Raw genomic sequence first — 23,876 nt, 5'->3', positions numbered from 1 at the left:
GACTACTGTAACACTCCATCTAGACTACTGTAACACTCCATCTAGACTACTGTAACACTCCATCTAGACTAATGTAACACTCCATCTAGACTACTGTAACACTCCATCTAGACTACTGTAACACTCCATCTAGACTACTGTAACACTCCATCTAGACTACTGTAACACTCCATCTAGACTACTGTAATACTCCATCTAGACTACTGTAACACTCCATCTAGACTACTGTAACACTCCATCTAGACTACTGTAATACTCCATCTAGACTACTGTAACACTCCATCTAGACTACTGTAACACTCCATCTAGACTACTGTAATACTCCATCTAGACTACTGTAACACTCCATCTAGACTACTGTAACACTCCATCTAGACTACTGTAATACTCCATCTAGACTACTGTAACACTCCATCTAGACTACTGTAACACTCCATCTAGACTACTGTAACACTCCATCTAGACTACTGTAATACTCCATCTAGACTACTGTAACACTCCATCTAGACTACTGTAACACTCCATCTAGACTACTGTAATACTCCATCTAAACTACTGTAACACTCCATCTAGACTACTGTAATACTCCATCTAGACTACTGTAACACTCCATCTAGACTACTGTAACACTCCATGTAGACTACTGTAACACTCCATCTAGACTACTGTAACACTCCATCTAAACTACTGTAACACTCCATGTAGACTACTGTAACACTCCATCTAAACTACTGTAACACTCCATGTAGACCACTGTAACACTCCATCTAGACTACTGTAACACTCCATCTAGACTACTGTAACACTCCATCTAGACTACTGTAACACTCCATCTAGACTACTGTAACACTCCATCTAGACTACTGTAATACTCCATCTAGACTACTGGAACACTCCATCTAGACTACTGTAACACTCCATCTAGACTACTGTAACACTCCATCTAGACTACTGTAACACTCCATCTAGACTACTGTAACACTCCATCTAGACTACTGTAACACTCCATCTAGACTACTGTAACACTCCATCTAGACTACTGTAACACTCCATCTAGACTACTGTAATACTCCATCTAGACTACTGTAACACTCCATCTAGACTACTGTAATACTCCATCTAGACTACTGTAATACTCCATCTAGACTACTGTAACACTCCATCTAGACTACTGTAACACTCCATCTAGACTACTGTAACACTCCATCTAGACTACTGTAACACTCCATGTAGACTACTGTAACACTCCATCTAGACTACTGTAACACTCCATGTAGACTACTGTAACACTCCATCTAGACTATTGTAACACTCCATCTAGACTACTGTAACACTCCATCTAGACTACTGTAACACTCCATCTAGACTACTGGAACACTCCATCTAGACTACTGTAACACTCCATCTAGACTACTGTAACACTCCATCTAGACTACTGTAACACTCCATCTAGACTACTGTAACACTCCATCTAGACTACTGTAATACTCCATCTAGACTACTGTAACACTCCATCTAGACTACTGTAACACTCCATCTAGACTACTGTAACACTCCATCTAGACTACTGTAACACTCCATCTAGACTACTGTAACACTCCATCTAGACTACTGTAACACTCCATCTAGACTACTGTAACACTCCATCTAGACTACTGTAACACTCAATGTAGACTACTGTAACACTCCATCTAGACTACTGTAACACTCCATGTAGACTACTGTAACACTCCATCTAGACTACTGTAACACTCCATCTAGACTACTGTAACACTCCATCTAGACTACTGTAACACTCAATCTAGACTACTGTAACACTCCATCTAGACTACTGTAACACTCCATCTAGACTACTGTAACACTCCATCTAGACTACTGTAACACTCCATCTAGACTACTGTAACACTCCATCTAGACTACTGTAACACTCCATCTAGACTACTGTAACACTCCATCTAGACTACTGTAACACTCCATCTAGACTACTGTAACACTCCATCTAAACTACTGTAACACTCCATCTAGACTACTGTAACACTCCATCTAGACTACTGTAACACTCCATCTAGACTACTGTAACACTCCATCTAGACTACTGTAACACTCCATGTAGACTACTGTAACACTCCATCTAGACTACTGTAATACTCCATCTAGACTACTGTAACACTCCATCTAGACTACTGTAAGAGGACCTTATTTCTGATGAACGTGATGTTCTGGTGCCTCTAGGTCCATTCAGAAAGCTGATTAGAGGACCTTATTACTGATGAACGTGATGTTCTGGTGCCTCTAGGTCCATTCAGAAAGCTGATTAGAGGACCTTATTACTGATGAACGTGATGTTCTGGTGCCTCTAGGTCCATTCAGAAAGCTGATTAGAGGACCTTATTACTGATGAACGTGATGTTCTGGTGCCTCTAGGTCCATTCAGAAAGCTGATTAGAGGACCTTATTACTGATGAACGTGATGTTCTGGTGCCTCTAGGTCCATTCAGAAAGCTGATTAGAGGACCTTATTTCTGATGAACGTGATGTTCTGGTGCCTCTAGGTCCATTCAGAAAGCTGATTAGAGGACCTTATTACTGATGAACGTGATGTTCTGGTGCCTCTAGGTCCATTCAGAAAGCTGATTAGAGGACCTTATTACTGATGAACGTGATGTTCTGGTGCCTCTAGGTCCATTCAGAAAGCTGATTAGAGGACCTTATTACTGATGAACGTGATGTTCTGGTGCCTCTAGGTCCATTCAGAAAGCTGATTAGAGGACCTTATTACTGATGAACGTGATGTTCTGGTGCCTCTAGGTCCATTCAGAAAGCTGATTAGAGGACCTTATTACTGATGAATGTGTTTTTTATGACCCTGTTTTCTTTCTGCTTGCATTTTGGATACATATTGATGTGTGTATTTGCTGTCATTTATGTAAATCAGAGCTCATCCGTAAAAGAGACCTTGGTCTCAGTATGACTCCCTGATAAAATAACCGTTAAACAGTTGTTAGATGATAATAACGTTCGGTGTATTTAAACTAACCTTGAATAGCTGTTCCTCAGGGACCCGGTCTCGGACAGCGCTGTAGTCTTGCTGTAGGTCCAGAACGAAGCCCAGCAGGCCACACTCTGTCTTGTTCCCCACCTGCTTAGCTAGACCCCCCTCCTGGTCTGCAGGCTGGGGGGGTGGTAAACATGTAGTATTAGTATTGACCAACAAATACTGTCCGTCTGTCAGTTTCAGTGTTGGTGTCAGTCAAATACTGTCCGTCTGTCAGTCTGTCAGTTCCAGTGTTTGTGTGTCTCTTGTCTATATCTCCGTCTGTCAGTTTCAGTGTTGGTGTCAGTCAAATACTGTCCGTCTGTCAGTCTGTCAGTTCCAGTGTTGGTGTCAGTCTCTTGTCTATATCTCCGTCTCTCAGTCTCAGTGTTGGTGTCAGTCTCTTGTCTATATCTCCGTCTCTCAGTCTCAGTCTCAGTGTTGGTGTCAGTCTCTTGTCTTTTTCTCTGTCACCGTCTCTCAGTCTCAGTGTTTGTGTCAGTCTCTTGTCTATGTCTCCGTCTCTCAAGCTCAGTGTTTGTGTCAGTCTCTTGTCTATATCTCCGTCTCTCATTCTCAGTGTTTGTGTCAGTCTCTTGTCTATATCTCCGTCTCTCAGTCTCAGTGTTTGTGTCAGTCTCTTGTCTATGTCTCCGTCTCTCAGTCTCAGTGTTTGTGTCAGTCTCTTGTCTTTTTCTCTGTCTCCGTCTCTCAGTCTCAGTGTTGGTGTCAGTCTCTTGTCTATATCTCCGTCTCTCAATCTCAGTCTCTTGTCTATTTCTCCGTCTCTCAGTCTCAGTGTTTGTGTCAGTCTCTTGTCTATTTCTCCGTCTCTCAGTCTCAGTGTTTGTGTCAGTCTCTTGTCTTTTTCTCTGTCTCCGTCTCTCAGTCTCAGTGTTGGTGTCAGTCTCTTGTCTATATCTCCGTCTCTCAGTCTCAGTGTTGGTGTCAGTCTCTTGTCTATTTCTCCGTCTCTCAGTCTCAGTGTTGGTGTCAGTCTCTTGTCTATATCTCCGTCTCTCAGTCTCAGTGTTGGTGTCTGTCTCTTGTCTATATCTCCGTCTCTCAGTCTCAGTGTTTGTGTCAGTCTCTTGTCTATTTCTCCGTCTCTCAGTCTCAGTGTTGGTGTCAGTCTCTTGTCTATTTCTCCGTCTCTCAGTCTCAGTGTTGGTGTCAGTCTCTTGTCTTTTTCTCCGTTTCTCAGTCTCAGTGTTGGTGTCAGTCTTTTGTCTATATCTCTGTCTCCGTCTCTCAGTCTCAGTGTTTGTGTCTGTCTCTTGTCTTTTTCTCTGTCTCCGTCTCTCAGTCTCAGTGTTTGTCTGTCTCTTGTCTATTTCTCCGTCTCTCAGTCTCAGTGTTGGTGTCAGTCTCTTGTCTATTTCTCCGTCTCTCAGTCTCAGTGTTGGTGTCAGTCTCTTGTCTATTTCTCCGTCTCTCAGTCTCAGTGTTTGTCAGTCTCTTGTCTATATCTCCGTCTCTCAGTCTCAGTGTTGGTGTCAGTCTCTTGTCTATTTCTCCGTCTCTCAGTCTCAGTGTTGGTGTCAGTCTCTTGTCTATTTCTCCGTCTCTCAGTCTCAGTGTTGGTGTCTGTCTCTTGTCTATATCTCCGTCTCTCAGTCTCAGTGTTTGTGTCAGTCTCTTGTCTATTTCTCCGTCTCTCAGTCTCAGTGTTGGTGTCAGTCTCTTGTCTATTTCTCCGTCTCTCAGTCTCAGTGTTGGTGTCAGTCTCTTGTCTTTTTCTCCGTTTCTCAGTCTCAGTGTTGGTGTCAGTCTTTTGTCTATATCTCTGTCTCCGTCTCTCAGTCTCAGTGTTTGTGTCTGTCTCTTGTCTTTTTCTCTGTCTCCGTCTCTCAGTCTCAGTGTTTGTGTCAGTCTCTTGTCTATATCTCCGTCTCTCAGTCTCAGTGTTGGTGTCAGTCTCTTGTCTATATCTCCGTCTCTCAGTCTCAGTGTTTGTGTCAGTCTCTTGTCTATATCTCCGTCTCTCAGTCTCAGTGTTTGTGTCAGTCTCTTGTCTATATCTCCGTCTCTCAGTCTCAGTGTTTGTGTCTGTCTCTTGTCTATATCTCCGTCTCTCAGTCTCAGTGTTTGTCAGTCTCTTGTCTTTTTCTCTGTCTCCGTCTCTCAGTCTCAGTGTTTGTGTCAGTCTCTTGTCTATATCTCCGTCTCTCAGTCTCAGTGTTTGTCTGTCTCTTGTCTATATCTCCGTCTCTCAGTCTCAGTGTTGGTGTCAGTCTCTTGTCTTTGTCTCTGTCTCCGTCTCTCAGTCTCAGTGTTTGTGTCTGTCTCTTGTCTATATCTCTGTCTCTCAGTCTCAGTGTTTGTCAGTCTCTTGTCTATTTCTCCGTCTCTCAGTCTCAGTGTTGGTATCAGTCTGTCCCTATCTCCTCCCGTCCACCCCCCGTCCCTCTCTGCACCATGATCTTGGACGTGTAGGCACTGTTGATAGCGATGGCGTTGACCAGTAGTTCCAGAGTCTTGGGGTTGACCTGTTCTGGTTCCGGAACTGACCGGTGGTGCTGGTCACCTACAAACACACAAGACACACTTTACTACTGTGTGTGTGTGTGTGTGTGTGTGTGTGTGTGTGTGTGTGTGTGTGCGTGCGTGCGTGCGTGCGTGCGTGCGTGCGTGTTACCTAGGAAGGTCTGTACGACAGTCATGCGGTTGGTGGTCAGAGTGCCAGTCTTGTCGGAGCAGATGGCCGTGGCGTTCCCCATCGTCTCACACGCATCCAGGTGACGCACCAGGTTATTATCCTTCATCATTTTCTACAGGAGGAGAGAGGGACACCTGCCGACTAGGGTTAGCTAAAACGGTAAAACTACCAGCTGGGTCAACAGCTCTGAGCAACGGACCAAACACCTTAGAAAATATATACATTTTTAAGTACAATTGTAACATCGAAAAGTTAAACAAATCAATCTAATTAAAATAATTTTTTAAAACAGTACCAGGTTTTAAAAAATGAATGGAAGTATAAAGGTAGTATAGTATAAAGTATAAAGGTAGTATAGTATAAAGTATAAAGGTAGTATAGTATAAAGTATAAAGGTAGTATAGTATAAAGTATAAAGGTAGTATAGTATAAAGTATAAAGGTAGTATAGTATAAAGTATAAAGGTAGTATAGTATAAAGTATAAAGGTAGTATAGTATAAAGTATAAAGGTAGTATAGTATAAAGTATAAAGGTAGTATAGTATAAAGTATAAAGGTAGTATAGTATAAAGTATAAAGGTAGTATAGTATGAAGTATAAAGGTAGTATAGTATAAAGTATAAAGGTAGTATAGTATAAAGTATAAAGGTAGTATAGTATAAAGTATAAAGGTAGTATAGTATGAAGTATAAAGGTAGTATAGTATGAAGTATAAAGGTAGTATAGTATAAAGTATAAAGGTAGTATAGTATAAAGTATAAAGGTAGTATAGTATAAAGTATAAAGGGGTTAAATACGAGTAAAAATGAAACCTGAGTTTTCTTCTACCTTCTAGAAAAAGGACAAACACTTCAAAACCTTGTTTCTTAGGATTATGATTTTGTTTTAGACCAAAAGGTCCAGCAAGTCTAAATCAAATAGCTAAATGATTCATAGTATGACCATCTTCAAAACAAGATGGGTCACTTTAGACCCCCCCTGTCAACGTCACCATAGACCCCCCCCTGCCAACGTCACCATAGACCCCCCCCTGCCAACGTCACCATAGACCCCCCCCTGCCAACGTCACCATAGACCCCCCCCCCTGCCAACGTCACCTTAGACTCCCCCCTCAACGTCACCATAGACCCCCCCCTCAACGTCACCATAGACCCCCCCCCTCTCAACGTCACCGTAGACCCCCCCCCTCAACGTCACCGTAGACCCCCCCTCAACGTCACCTTAGACCCCCCCCGCCAACGTCACAGTAAACCCCCCCCCTCAACGTCACCGTAGACCCCCCCCCTCTCAACGTCACCGTAGACCCCCCCCTCAACGTCACCGTAAACCCACCCCTCTCAACGTCACCGTAGACCCCCCCCTCTCAACGTCACCGTAGACCCCCCCCCCTCAACGTCACCGTAGACCCCCCCCTCAACGTCACCGTAAACCCCCCCCTCTCAACGTCACCGTAGACCCCCCCCTCAACGTCACCGTAGACCCACCCCTCAACGTCACCGTAGACCCCCCCCTCAACGTCACCGTAGACCCCCCCCTCAACGTCACCGTAGACCCCCCCCCTCAACGTCACCGTAGACCCACCCCTCAACGTCACCGTAGACCCCCCCCTCAACGTCACCGTAGACACCCCCTCAACGTCACCGTAGACCCCCCCTCAACGTCACCGTAGACCCCCCCCCTCTCAACGTCACCGTAGACCCCCCCCTCTCAACGTCACCGTAGACTCCCCCCTCAACGTCACCGTAGACCCCCCCCTCTCAACGTCACCGTAGACCCCCCCCTCAACGTCACCGTAGACCCCCCCTCTCAACGTCACCGTAGACCCCCCCCTCTCAACGTCACCGTAGACCCCCCCCTCAACGTCACCGTAGACCCCCCCCTCTCAACGTCACCGTAGACCCACCCCTCAACGTCACCGTAGACCCCCCCCTCTCAACGTCACCGTAGACCCCCCCTCTCAACGTCACCTTAGACCCCCCCTCTCAACGTCACCGTAGACCCCCCCCTCTCAACGTCACCGTAGACCCCCCCCTCAACGTCACCGTAAACCCCCCCCTCTCAACGTCACCGTAGACCCCCCCCTCAACGTCACCGTAGACCCACCCCTCAACGTCACCTTAGACCCCCCCCCTCAACGTCACCGTAGACCCCCCCCTCAACGTCACCGTAGACCCCCCCCTCAACGTCACCGTAGACCCACCCCTCAACGTCACCGTAGACCCCCCCCTCAACGTCACCGTAGACACCCCCTCAACGTCACCGTAGACCCCCCCCTCAACGTCACCGTAGACCCCCCCCCTCTCAACGTCACCGTAGACCCCCCCCTCTCAACGTCACCGTAGACTCCCCCCTCAACGTCACCGTAGACCCCCCCCTCTCAACGTCACCGTAGACCCCCCCCTCAACGTCACCGTAGACCCCCCCTCTCAACGTCACCGTAGACCCCCCCCTCTCAACGTCACCGTAGACCCCCCCCCTCAACGTCACCGTAGACCCCCCCCTCTCAACGTCACCGTAGACCCACCCCTCAACGTCACCGTAGACCCCCCCCTCTCAACGTCACCGTAGACCCCCCCTCTCAACGTCACCTTAGACCCCCCCTCTCAACGTCACCGTAGACCCCCCCCTCTCAACGTCACCGTAGACCCCCCCCTCTCAACGTCACCGTAGACCCCCTCTCTCAACGTCACCGTAGACCCCCCCCCCTCAACGCCACCGTAGCTCCTCCCTTGTACTTGATTAAGGTCACTAATTCATGTATCCTATTATTGGTTGTCTGATGTCTGGGTACGTATTATTGGTTGTCTGATATCTGGGTACGTATTATTGGTTGTCTGATATCTGGGTACGTATTATTGGTTGTCTGATATCTGGGTACGTATTATTGGTTGTCTGATATCTGGGTACGTATTATTGGTTGTCTGATGTCTGGGTACGTATTATTGGTTGTCTGATGTCTGGGTACGTATTATTGGTTGTCTGATATCTGGGTACGTATTATTGGTTGTCTGATGTCTGGGTACGTATTATTGGTTGTCTGATGTCTGGGTACGTATTATTGGTTGTCTGATATCTGGGTACGTATTATTGGTTGTCTGATGTCTGGGTACGTATTATTGGTTGTCTGATGTCTGGGTACGTATTATTGGTTGTCTGATGTCTGGGTACGTATTATTGGTTGTCTGATATCTGGGTACGTATTATTGGTTGTCTGATATCTGGGTACGTATTATTGGTTGTCTGATATCTAAATACCCTGATTTAGCCCACCGCAGTAAAATAAACTCTGTGTGACCCTGATTTATCCCACTGCAGTAAAGGGTCAACTGGAATCCCACGGTAGATGGGTATCACCATAACCCTCATCTAAATCTCAATCAGTTACACAATATTCTTCAGTTACAAGACTATGACTTGCTAGGACCCAAAGTTTGTCATTGTTTCCCTTATCACCCTTACTAAGGGAGGACAGGAAGGAAATGTATGTATAGGCTGTACGGCATTGTTGCTGTTGGTTTATTCCTGTGAGCAACCATTTTGCGGCCATGCTGTCTTGAAGAAATGTTTGGGGTGTGATCGATGGTTCTGTATGATATGTGTTGAGTTTGATCGTCAGTGAGGTTATTCATGTGACAATCTTCAAGATGTTCATTATGTCCAGGCAGTTTATGTCCAGGCAGCGCCCTCCAATAAGGTGACTGTCTTTAAGTAAAGTCATTTGTATTTCGGAAATATCTATTTTTTATACAGTGCATTCAGACAGTATTCAGACCCCTTAAGTTACAGCCTTAATCTAAAATTGATTCAATTGTTTTTTCCCCTCAATCTACACACAATACCCCAAAATGACATAGCAAAAACAGGTTTTTTGAAATTTTAGCAAAGTTATTAAAAATAAAAAGCTGAAATATCATATTTCCATAAGTATTCAGACCCTTTACTCAGTTCTTGTTCAGCACCTTTGGCAGCAACTACAGTCTCGAGTCTTCTTGGGTATGACGCTACAAACTTGGCAAACCTGTATTTGGGGAGTTTCTCCCATTCTTCTCTGCAGATCCTCTCAAGCTCTGTCAGGTTGGATGAGGAGCATCGCTGCACAGCTATTTTCAGGTCTCTCCAGAGATGTTCGATCAGGTTCAAGTCCGGGCTCTGGCTGGGCCACTCAAGGACATTCAAAGACTTGTCCCAAAGCCACTCATGCGTTGTCTTGGCTGTGTGTTTAGGGTTGTTGTTCTGTTGGAAGGTGAACCTTCTCCCCAGTCTGAGGTCCTTAGTGCTCTGGAGCAGGTTTTCATCAAGGACCTCTCTGTACTTTGCTCCGTTCATCTTTCCCTCGATCCTGACTAGTCTCCCAGTCCCTGCCGATGAACAACATCCCCACAGCATGATGTTGCCACCACCATGCTTCACCGTAGGGATTGTGCCAGGTTTCCTCCAGACGTGACGCTTGGCATTCAGGGCAGAGTTCAATCTTGGGTTCATCAGAGCAGAGAATCTTGTTTCTCCTGGTCTGAGTCCTTTAGGTGCCTTTGTTTTAGGGGCTAGATCAGCTTCAATACTGCAGATAGATTGTGGCTTCCATCAATGTAATTGTCTGCATCACTTCCAATCCCCCATATATGTTTAGCAAATATCATACATACATATACATATATATACATACATATCTATTTTAAATATATTTTCCTTTTACTTTCTAACCCTACCACCCCTCCCTAATTGGAGTAAACTAGTGGACAACAACACCTAGGATTCTACTCCAGCTTGTACATACTATATACACTCTACATACTATATACACTCTACATACTATATACACTCTACATACTATATACACTCTACATACTATATACACTCTACATACTATATACACTCTACATACTATATACACTCTACATACTATATACATTTTACATACTATATACACTCTATATACTATATCCATTTTACATACTATATACACTCTACATACTATATACATTTTACATACTATATACACTCTACATACTATATACATTTTACATACTATATACACTCTACATACTATATACATTTTACATCTATTTTACAATAGTTCTATTTAGTTTGTTTTTACTCCTGTCCTTCCTCTACCCTCAACCTCTCCCATCTATTTCTGATGTCCTTCCTCTAGCCTCAACCTCTCCCATCTATTACTGATGTCCTTCCTCTAGCCTCAACCTCTCCCATCTATTACTGATGTCCTTCCTCTACCCTCAACCTCTCCCATCTATTACTGATGTCCTTCCTCTAGCCTCAACCTCTCCCATCTATTACTGATGTCCTTCCTCTACCCTCAAACTCTCCCATCTATTACTGATGTCCTTCCTCTACCCTCAACCTCTCCCATCTATTACTGATGTCCTTCCTCTACCCTCAACCTCTCCCATCTATTACTGATGTCCTTCCTCTAGCCTCAACCTCTCCCATCTATTAATGATGTCCTTCCTCTACCCTCAACCTCTCCCATCTATTACTGATGTCCTTCCTCAACCTCTCCCATCTATTACTGATGTCCTTCCTCTACCCTCAACCATCTATTACTGATGTCCTTCCTCTACCCTCAACCTCTCCCATCTATTACTGATGTCCTTCCTCTACCCTAAACCTCTCCCATCTATTACTGATGTCCTTCCTCTACCTCTCCCATCTATTACTGATGTCCTTCCTCTACCCTCAACCTCTCCCATCTATTACTGATGTCCTTCCTCTACCCTCAACCTCTCCCATCTATTACTGATGTCCTTCCTCTACCCTCAACCTCTCCCATCTATTACTGATGTCCTTCCTCTACCCTCAACCTCTCCCATATATTACTGATGTCCTTCCTCTACCTCTCCCATCTATTACTGATGTCCTTCCTCTAACTTCAACCTCTCCCATCTATTACTGATGTCCTTCCTCTAGCCTCAACCTCTCCCATCTATTACTGATGTCCTTCCTCTACCCCCAACCTCTCCCATCTATTACTGATGTCCTTCCTCTACCCTCAACCTCTCCCATCTATTACTGAGGTCCTTCCTCTACCCTCAACCTCTCCATCTATTACCGATGTCCTTCCTCTACCCTCAACCTCTCCATCTATTACTGATGTCCTTCCTCTACCCTCAACCTCTCCCATCTATTACTGATGTCCTTCCTCTAGCCTCAACCTCTCCCATCTATTACCCATGTCCTTCCTCTAGCCTCAACCTCTCCCATCTATTACTGATGTCCTTCCTCTACCCTCAACCTCTCCCATCTATTACTGATGTCCTTCCTCTACCCTCATCCTCTCCCATCTATTACTGATGTCCTTCCTCTACCCCCAACCTCTCCCATCTATTACTGATGTCCTTCCTCTACCCTCAACCTCTCCCATCTATTACTGATGTCCTTCCTCTACCCTCAACCTCTCCATCTATTACCGATGTCCTTCCTCTACCCTCAACCTCTCCATCTATTACTGATGTCCTTCCTCTACCCTCAACCTCTCCCATCTATTACTGATGTCCTTCCTCTAGCCTCAACCTCTCCCATCTATTACTGATGTCCTTCCTCTCCCCTCAACCTCTCCCATCTATTACTGATGTCCTTCCTCTACCCTCAACCTCTCCCATCTATTACTGATGTCCTTCCTCTACCCTCATCCTCTCCCATCTATTACTGATGTCCTTCCTCTACCTTCAACCTCTCCCATCTATTACTGATGTCCTTCCTCTACCCTCAACCTCTCCCATCTATTACTGATGTCCTTCCTCTACCCTCAACCTCTCCCATCTATTACTGATGTCCTTCCTCTACCCTCAACCTCTCCCATCTATTACTGATGTCCTTCCTCTACCCTCAACCTCTCCCATCTATTACTGATGTCCTTCCTCTACCCTCAACCTCTCCCATCTATTACTGATGTCCTTCCTCTCCCCTCAACCTCTCCCATCTATTACTGATGTCCTTCCTCTACCCTCAACCTCTCCCATCTATTACTGATGTCCTTCCTCTACCCTCAACCTCTCCCATATATTACTGATGTCCTTCCTCTACCTCTCCCATCTATTTCTGATGTCCTTCCTCTACCCTCAACCTCTCCCATCTATTACTGATGTCCTTCCTCTACCCTCAACCTCTCCCATCTATTACTGATGTCCTTCCTCTACCCTCAACCATCTATTACTGATGTCCTTCCTCTACCCTCAACCATCTATTACTGATGTCCTTCCTCTACCTCTCCCATCTATTTCTGATGTCCTTCCTCTACCCTCAAGCTCTCCCATCTATTTCTGATGTCCATCCAGTTTGATGAATATTTGCTAAATCTTTCAAACTGTGCTCTTTCACAAAAGTTCTTAACCCATATACGTTTTACGGACATTATTTTTTACATTAGTTATCTTATTATTATTTGTTGTTATTAGTCCCACCCTTCAGCTCTATTCAACCCCTCCCATCTATCTCTACACCATCCATATTCAATTTCTATTTGTCATGTTTTTTTTCAACTGTGAAGTTTCACAAAAGTACTGAACCTTTCTATTCTCATTGTTTCTATAGATTGCAAATGCACTTTTTTGCTAAATAATTATTATATTATTGATTGATTGACTATGACTTTTCAAATCACCCAGTATTGCTGTCTGCTGATTAGTTCTAGGTAAATGTTGTAATTCTTCAGCCATTCCTGAACCTCTGACCAACAACGAGCTACATATGGACAATACCTAAATAAATTATCTAACGACTCTGCCTCCTCACAGCAAAATCTGCAGAGCTGGGAAGATTGTATCCCCCATATATATAACATTCTATTGGTTGCAAGAATTTTGTATGATAATTTAAATTGAAAAATTTAGTTTCAAAAAGTTTTGAATTCGGCGTTGTTTTGCATATCACTTCATAAACCATGTGCCATGCAATGGGTACATCGAAAATCACTAATTTAATTTGACAGAGCTTGAAGATTTTTTTAAAGAATAATATGTAAATATTGCACCATCCAGGTGTGGAAAGCTCTTAGAAACTTACCCAGAAAGACTCACATCTGTAATCGCCGCCAAAGGTGCTTCTACAAATTATTGACTCAGGGGTGTGAATACTTATGTAAATGAAATATTTCTGTATTTCATTTTCAATACATTTGCAAAAAAAAGTCTAAAAACATATTTTCACTTCGTCGTTATTGGGTATTGTGGGTAGATGGGTGAGAGAAAAAATAATCAATTGAATTGATTTTAAATTCAGGCTGTAACACAACAGCATATTGGAAGAAGTAAGGGGTATGAATGCTTTCTGAAGGCTCTGGAAGCACTACACCATCGAGGAATACTACAGTGTGAAGTATAGGATTCCACAGTATACTACAGTTAACCTCAGAATTCTACATATAGTACTATAGTAAACTGAAGTATGTTGTTGTGTGGGTTGGCCCAATCCCAAATGGTCCCATATGCCCTACATAACTGTGTAGATCTGATTTGACAGGTGATAGTGATTGGCCATTTGGAAGTTCCAACATATTGCTTGCTACCTGCTACTGTTATTCCTACCCTCTCAGATCTCTAACAAACAAGTACACGTTTACCCAAACATACACACCCATCCTCACGTACCTTGACAGAGTAGGCCAGTGATATGGTGACAGCGAGCGGCAGGCCCTCAGGTACAGCCACCACCAACACAGTCACTCCGATGATGAAGAACTTGACGAAGTACTGGACATAGACTGGAGTACACTCTGCTAGCCACACACGACCTGGGAACATCAACGTATTACATATTATGTTATTATTACTATATACAGTGCATTCTGAAAGTATTCAGACCCCTTGACTTTTTCCACATTTTGATAAATTACAAAAATAAAATTGATTAAATATTTCTTTCACATCAATCTACCCATAACCCATAGTGAGAAAGTGAAAACAGGTTTTTAGACATTTTTGCAAAATCATTAAAAATAAAAGCAGAAAGGAGGTGACCAAAAACCCGATGGTCACTCTGACAGAGTTCCAGAGATCTTCTGTGGGGATGGGAGAACCTTCCAGAAGGACAACCATCTCTGCAGCAGTCCACAAATCAGGCCTTTATGGTCGATTGGCAAGATGGAGTAAAAGAGACATGACAGCCCGCTTGGAGTTTGCCAAAAGGCACCTAAAGGACTCTCAGACCATGAGAAACACGATTCTCTGGTCTGATGAAACCAAGATGGAATTCTTTGACCTAAATGCTAAGCGTCACGTCAGGATACCTGGCACCATCCCTACGGTGAAGCATGGTGGTGGCAGCATCATGCTGTGGGGATGTTTTTTAGCGGCAGGGAGACTAGTCAGAATCGAGGGAATGATGAACGGAACAAAGTACAGAGAGGACCTTGATGAAAACTTGCTCCAGAGCGTTCAGGACCTCAGACTGGGGAGAAGGTTCACTTTCCAACAGGACAACAACCCTAAGCACACAGCCAAGACAACGCAGGAGTGGCTTCAGGACAAGTCTCTGAATGTCCTTGAGTGGCCCAGCCAGAGCCTGGACTTGAACCCGATCAAACATCTCTGGAGAGACCTGAAAATAGCTGTGTAGTGACGCTCTCCATCTAACCTGAAAGAGCTTGAGAGGATCTGCAGAGAAGAATAGGAGAAACTCCCCAAATACAGGTTTGGCAACCTTGTAGCGTCATATCCAAGAAGATTTGAGACTGTAATTGCTGCCAAAAACAAGAATTTTGCAGAAGGGACAAATGATAGGATAGAGGACGAGAGAGAGAGGGAATCTGGGTAGGAGCTGAGTGGTTAGGGTTGGAGGAAAGGAGAGGAGAGACAGAGACCATCTGGGTAGGAGCTGAGTGGTTAGGGTTGGAGGAAAGGAGAGGAGATAGACAGATACCATCTGGGTAGGAGCTGAGTGGTTAGGGTTGGAGGAAAGGAGAGGAGATAGACAGAGACCATCTGGGTAGGAGCTGAGTGGTTAGGGTTGGAGGAAAGGAGAGGAGAGAGAGACCATCTGGGAAGGGGCTGAGTGGTTAGGGTTGGAGGAAAGGACAGGAGATAGAGAGAGATCATCAGGGTAGGAGCTGAGTGGTTAGGGTACTGATTAGGTTACAGATTAGCTACTGATTAGCTACTGATTAGGCTACTGATTAGGCTACTGATTATTCTACTGATTATTCTACTGATTATTCTACTGATTATTCCACTGATTAGCTACTGATTAGCTACTGATTAGCTACTGATTAGCTACTGATTATTCTACTGATTATTCGACTGATTATTCCACTGATTAGCTACTGATTAGCTACTGATTAGCTACTGATTAGCTACTGATTATTCTACTGATTAAGTTACTGATTAGCTACTGATTATTCTACTGATTAGCTACTGATTATTCTACTGATTAAGTTACTGATTAGCTACTGATTAGCTACTGATTAGCTACTGATTAGCTACTGATTATTCTACTGATTAGCTACTGATTAAGCTACTGATTAGCTACTGATTAGCTACTGATTAGCTACTGATTATTCTACTGATTAGCTACTGATTAAGTTACTGATTAGCTACTGATTAGCTACTGATTAGCTACTGATTAGGCTACTGATTAGCTACTGATTAGGTACTGATTAGCTACTGATTAGGCTACTGATTAGCTACTGATTAGGTACTGATTAGCTACTGATTAGCTACTGATTAGCTACTGATTAGCTACTGATTAGCTACTGATTAGCTACTGATTATTCTACTGATTAGCTACTGATTAGCTACTGATTAGCTACTGATTATTCTACTGATTAGCTACTGATTAAGTTACTGATTAGCTACTGATTAGCTACTGATTAGGCTACTGATTAGCTACTGATTAGGTACTGATTAGCTACTGATTAGGCTACTGATTAGCTACTGATTAGCTACTGATTATTCTACTGATTAGCTACTGATTAGTTACTGATTAGGCTACTGATTAGGCTACTGATTAGGCTACTGATTAGCTACTGATTAGCTACTGATTATTCTACTGATTAGCTACTGATTAGCTACTGTTTAGCTACTGATTAGCTACTGATTATTCTACTGATTAGCTACTGATTATTCTACTGATTAGCTACTGATTATTCTACTGATTAGCTACTGATTAAGTTACTGATTAGCTACTGATTAGCTACTGATTAGCTACTGATTATTCTACTGATTAGCTACTGATTAGCTACTGATTAGCTACTGATTAGGCTACTGATTAAGTTACTGATTAGCTACTGATTATTCTACTGATTAGCTACTGATTAGCTACTGATTAGCTACTGATTAGGCTACTGATTAAGTTACTGATTAGCTACTGATTAGCTACTGATTAGCTACTGATTATTGTACTGATTAGGCTACTGATTATTCTACTAATTAGGCTACTGACTAGTTACTGATTAGCTACTGATTAGCTACTGATTAGCTACTGATTAGGCTACTGATTAGCTACTGATTAGGCTACTGATTAGCTACTGATTAGCTACTGATTAGCTACTGATTAGCTACTGATTATTCTACTGATTAGCTACTGATTAGCTACTGATTAGGCTACTGATTAGCTACTGATTAGCTACTGATTAGCTACTGATTAGGCTACTGACTAGCTACTGATTAGGCTACTGATTAGGCTACTGATTAGTCTACTGATTAGCTACTGATTATTCTACTGATTAAGTTACTGATTAGCTTCTGATTATTGTACTGATTAGGCTACTGATTAGCTACTGATTAGCTATTGATTATTCTACTGATTAAGTTACTGATTAGCTACTGATTAGCTACTGATTAGCTACTGATTAGGCTACTGATTAGCTACTGATTATTCTACTGATTAGCTACTGATTAAGCTACTGATTAGCTACTGATTAGGCTACTGATTAGCTACTGATTAGCTACTGATTAGGCTACTGATTAGCTACTAATTAGGCTACTGATTAGCTACTGATTATTCTACTGATTAGCTACTGATTAGCTACTGATTAGCTACTGATTAGCTACTGATTAGCTACTGATTATTCTACTGATTAGCTACTGATTAAGTTACTGATTAGCTACTGATTAGCTACTGATTAGCTACTGATTAGGCTACTGATTAGCTACTGATTAGGCTACTGATTATTCCACTGATTAGCTACTGATTAGGCTACTGATTAGCTACTGATTAGCTACTGATTATTCTACTGATTAAGTTACTGATTAGCTACTGATTATTCTACTGATTAGCTACTGATTATTCTACTGATTAAGTTACTGATTAGCTACTGATTAGCTACTGATTAGCTACTGATTAGCTACTGATTAGCTACTGATTAGCTACTGATTATTCTACTGATTAACTACTGATTATTCTACTGATTAGCTACTGATTAGCTACTGATTAGCTACTGATTATTCTACTGATTAGCTACTGATTAAGTTACTGATTAGCTACTGATTAGCTACTGATTAGCTACTGATTAGGCTACTGATTAGCTACTGATTAGGTACTGATTAGCTACTGATTAGGCTACTGATTAGCTACTGATTAGCTACTGATTATTCTACTGATTAGCTACTGATTAGCTACTGATTAGGCTACTGATTAGGCTACTGATTAGGCTACTGATTAGCTACTGATTAGCTACTGATTATTCTACTGATTAGCTACTGATTAGCTACTGATTAGCTACTGATTAGCTACTGATTATTCTACTGATTAGCTACTGATTATTCTACTGATTAGCTACTGATTATTCTACTGATTAGCTACTGATTAAGTTACTGATTAGCTACTGATTAGCTACTGATTAGCTACTGATTATTCTACTGATTAGCTACTGATTAGCTACTGATTAGCTACTGATTAGGCTACTGATTAAGTTACTGATTAGCTACTGATTATTCTACTGATTAGCTACTGATTAGCTACTGATTAGCTACTGATTAGGCTACTGATTAAGTTACTGATTAGCTACTGATTAGCTACTGATTAGCTACTGATTATTGTACTGATTAGGCTACTGATTAGGCTACTGATTAGGCTACTGATTAGCTACTGACTAGCTACTGATTAGGCTACTGATTAGGCTACTGATTAGGCTACTGATTAGCTACTGATTATTCTACTAATTAGGCTACTGACTAGTTACTGATTAGCTACTGATTAGCTACTGATTAGCTACTGATTAGGCTACTGATTAGCTACTGATTAGGCTACTGATTAGCTACTGATTAGCTACTGATTAGCTACTGATTATTCTACTGATTAGCTACTGATTAGCTACTGATTAGCTACTGATTATTCTACTGATTAGCTACTGATTAGCTACTGATTAGCTACTGATTAGGCTACTGATTAAGTTACTGATTAGCTACTGATTAGCTACTGATTAGCTACTGATTATTGTACTGATTAGGCTACTGATTAGGCTACTGATTAGGCTACTGATTAGCTACTGACTAGCTACTGATTAGGCTACTGATTAGGCTACTGATTAGGCTACTGATTAGCTACTGATTATTCTACTAATTAGGCTACTGACTAGTTACTGATTAGCTACTGATTAGCTACTGATTAGCTACTGATTAGGCTACTGATTAGCTACTGATTAGGCTACTGATTAGCTACTGATTAGCTACTGATTATTCTACTGATTAGCTACTGATTAGCTACTGATTAGCTACTGATTAGGCTACTGACTAGCTACTGATTAGCTACTGATTAGGCTACTGACTAGCTACTGATTAGGCTACTGATTAAGTTACTGATTAGCTACTGATTATTGTACTGATTAGGCTACTGATTATTCTACTGATTAGCTACTGATTATTCTACTGATTAAGTTACTGATTAGCTTCTGATTATTCTACTGATTAGGCTACTGATTAGCTACTGATTAGCTATTGATTATTCTACTGATTAGGCTACTGATTAGCTACTGATTATTCTACTGATTAGCTACTGATTAAGCTACTGATTAGCTACTGATTAGGCTACTGATTAGCTACTGATTAGCTACTGATTAGGCTACTGATTAGCTACTAATTAGGCTACTGATTAGCTACTGATTATTCTACTGATTAGCTACTGATTAGCTACTGATTAGCTACTGATTAGCTACTGATTAGCTACTGATTATTCTACTGATTAGCTACTGATTAAGTTACTGATTAGCTACTGATTAGCTACTGATTAAGTTACTGATTAGGCTACTGATTAGCTACTGATTAGGTACTGATTAGCTACTGATTAGGCTACTGATTAGCTACTGATTAGCTACTGATTAGCTACTGATTATTCTACTGATTAGCTACTGATTAGCTACTGATTATTCTACTGATTAGCTACTGATTAGGCTACTGATTAGGCTACTGATTAGCTACTGATTAGATACTGATTAGCTACTGATTATTCTACTGATTAGCTACTGATTATTCTACTGATTAGCTACTGATTATTCTACTGATTAGCTACTGATTATTCTACTGATTAGCTACTGATTAGGCTACTGATTAGCTACTGATTAGCTACTGATTATTCTACTGATTAGCTACTGATTAGCTACTGATTAGCTACTGATTAGCTACTGATTATTCTACTGATTAGGCTACTGATTAGCTACTGATTAGCTACTGATTATTCTACTGATTAGCTACTGATTAGCTACTGATTAGCTACTGATTATTCTACTGATTAGCTACTGATTATTCTACTGATTAGCTACTGATTATTCTACTGATTAGCTACTGATTAAGTTACTGATTAGCTACTGATTAGCTACTGATTAGCTACTGATTATTCTACTGATTAGCTACTGATTAGCTACTGATTAGCTACTGATTAGGCTACTGATTAAGTTACTGATTAGCTACTGATTATTCTACTGATTAGCTACTGATTAGCTACTGATTAGCTACTGATTAGGCTACTGATTAAGTTACTGATTAGCTACTGATTAGCTACTGATTAGCTACTGATTATTGTACTGATTAGGCTACTGATTATTCTACTAATTAGGCTACTGACTAGTTACTGATTAGCTACTGATTAGCTACTGATTAGCTACTGATTAGGCTACTGATTAGCTACTGATTAGGCTACTGATTAGCTACTGATTAGCTACTGATTAGCTACTGATTATTCTACTGATTAGCTACTGATTAGCTACTGATTAGGTTACTGATTAGCTACAGATTAGCTACTGATTAGCTACTGATTAGGCTACTGACTAGCTACTGATTAGGCTACTGATTAGGCTACTGATTAGTCTACTGATTAGCTACTGATTATTCTACTGATTAAGTTACTGATTATTCTACTGATTAGCTACTGATTATTGTACTGATTAGGCTACTGATTATTCTACTGATTAGCTACTGATTATTCTACTGATTAAGTTACTGATTAGCTTCTGATTATTGTACTGATTAGGCTACTGATTAGCTACTGATTAGCTATTGATTATTCTACTGATTAAGTTACTGATTAGCTACTGATTAGCTACTGATTAGCTACTGATTAGGCTACTGATTAGCTACTGATTATTCTACTGATTAGCTACTGATTAAGCTACTGATTAGCTACTGATTAGGCTACTGATTAGCTACTGATTAGCTACTGATTAGGCTACTGATTAGCTACTAATTAGGCTACTGATTAGCTACTGATTATTCTACTGATTAGCTACTGATTAGCTACTGATTAGCTACTGATTAGCTACTGATTAGCTACTGATTATTCTACTGATTAGCTACTGATTAAGTTACTGATTAGCTACTGATTAGCTACTGATTAGCTACTGATTAGGCTACTGATTAGCTACTGATTAGGCTACTGATTATTCCACTGATTAGCTACTGATTAGGCTACTGATTAGCTACTGATTAGCTACTGATTATTCTACTGATTAAGTTACTGATTAGCTACTGATTATTCTACTGATTAGCTACTGATTATTCTACTGATTAAGTTACTGATTAGCTACTGATTAGCTACTGATTAGCTACTGATTAGCTACTGATTAGCTACTGATTAGCTACTGATTAGCTACTGATTATTCTACTGATTAGCTACTGATTAAGCTACTGATTAGCTACTGATTAGCTACTGATTAGCTACTGATTAGCTACTGATTATTCTACTGATTAGCTACTGATTAAGTTACTGATTAGCTACTGATTAGCTACTGATTAGCTACTGATTAGGCTACTGATTAGCTACTGATTAGGTACTGATTAGCTACTGATTAGGCTACTGATTAGCTACTGATTAGCTACTGATTATTCTACTGATTAGCTACTGATTAGGCTACTGATTAGGCTACTGATTAGGCTACTGATTAGCTACTGATTAGCTACTGATTATTCTACTGATTAGCTACTGATTAGCTACTGATTAGCTACTGATTAGCTACTGATTATTCTACTGATTAGCTACTGATTATTCTACTGATTAGCTACTGATTATTCTACTGATTAGCTACTGATTAAGTTACTGATTAGCTACTGATTAGCTACTGATTAGCTACTGATTATTCTACTGATTAGCTACTGATTAGCTACTGATTAGCTACTGATTAGGCTACTGATTAAGTTACTGATTAGCTACTGATTATTCTACTGATTAGCTACTGATTAGCTACTGATTAGCTACTGATTAGGCTACTGATTAAGTTACTGATTAGCTACTGATTAGCTACTGATTAGCTACTGATTATTGTACTGATTAGGCTACTGATTAGGCTACTGATTAGGCTACTGATTAGCTACTGACTAGCTACTGATTAGGCTACTGATTAGGCTACTGATTAGGCTACTGATTAGCTACTGATTATTCTACTAATTAGGCTACTGACTAGTTACTGATTAGCTACTGATTAGGTTACTGATTAGCTACTGATTAGCTACTGATTAGGCTACTGATTAGGCTACTGATTAGGCTACTGATTAGCTACTGATTAGCTACTGATTATTCTACTGATTAGCTACTGATTAGCTACTGATTAGCTACTAATTAGGCTACTGATTAGCTACTGATTATTCTACTGATTAGCTACTGATTAGCTACTGATTAGCTACTGATTAGCTACTGATTAGCTACTGATTATTCTACTGATTAGCTACTGATTAAGTTACTGATTAGCTACTGATTAGCTACTGATTAGCTACTGATTAGGCTACTGATTAGCTACTGATTAGGCTACTGATTATTCCACTGATTAGCTACTGATTAGGCTACTGATTAGCTACTGATTAGCTACTGATTATTCTACTGATTAAGTTACTGATTAGCTACTGATTATTCTACTGATTAGCTACTGATTATTCTACTGATTAAGTTACTGATTAGCTACTGATTAGCTACTGATTAGCTACTGATTAGCTACTGATTAGCTACTGATTAGCTACTGATTATTCTACTGATTAGCTACTGATTAAGCTACTGATTAGCTACTGATTAGCTACTGATTAGCTACTGATTATTCTACTGATTAGCTACTGATTAAGTTACTGATTAGCTACTGATTAGCTACTGATTAGCTACTGATTAGGCTACTGATTAGCTACTGATTAGGTACTGATTAGCTACTGATTAGGCTACTGATTAGCTACTGATTAGCTACTGATTATTCTACTGATTAGCTACTGATTAGCTACTGATTAGGCTACTGATTAGGCTACTGATTAGGCTACTGATTAGCTACTGATTAGCTACTGATTATTCTACTGATTAGCTACTGATTAGCTACTGATTAGCTACTGATTAGCTACTGATTATTCTACTGATTAGCTACTGATTATTCTACTGATTAGCTACTGATTATTCTACTGATTAGCTACTGATTAAGTTACTGATTAGCTACTGATTAGCTACTGATTAGCTACTGATTATTCTACTGATTAGCTACTGATTAGCTACTGATTAGCTACTGATTAGGCTACTGATTAAGTTACTGATTAGCTACTGATTATTCTACTGATTAGCTACTGATTAGCTACTGATTAGCTACTGATTAGGCTACTGATTAAGTTACTGATTAGCTACTGATTAGCTACTGATTAGCTACTGATTATTGTACTGATTAGGCTACTGATTAGGCTACTGATTAGGCTACTGATTAGCTACTGACTAGCTACTGATTAGGCTACTGATTAGGCTACTGATTAGAAATCAGTAGCATCAGAAATAAATTACAAAAAT

At 41.1% G+C, this 23,876-nt stretch overlaps 1 protein-coding gene across 1 annotated transcript in view; it reads right to left on the bottom strand.

Moving 5' to 3' along the window:
- Window positions 1–23,876, bottom strand: part of LOC139543173 (plasma membrane calcium-transporting ATPase 3-like) — a 153,717-nt gene that overhangs the window by 59,955 nt on the left and 69,886 nt on the right. Inside the window, exons 11-14 of the mRNA XM_071349429.1 lie at window positions 14,297–14,439; window positions 5,673–5,805; window positions 5,452–5,561; window positions 3,038–3,172 (exon numbers count right to left, since the gene is read on the bottom strand). Coding sequence (XP_071205530.1) covers window positions 3,038–3,172; window positions 5,452–5,561; window positions 5,673–5,805; window positions 14,297–14,439 — 521 coding nt within the window. The remainder of the gene's footprint in view (window positions 1–3,037; window positions 3,173–5,451; window positions 5,562–5,672; window positions 5,806–14,296; window positions 14,440–23,876) is intronic.

The sequence above is a fragment of the Salvelinus alpinus genome, chromosome 17, assembly GCF_045679555.1.
Source record: "Salvelinus alpinus chromosome 17, SLU_Salpinus.1, whole genome shotgun sequence".
Lineage (NCBI taxonomy): Eukaryota > Metazoa > Chordata > Actinopteri > Salmoniformes > Salmonidae > Salvelinus > Salvelinus alpinus.
The sequence above is the reverse complement of the archived record's forward strand: the minus strand, read 5'-3'. Positions and strand labels throughout refer to the sequence as shown.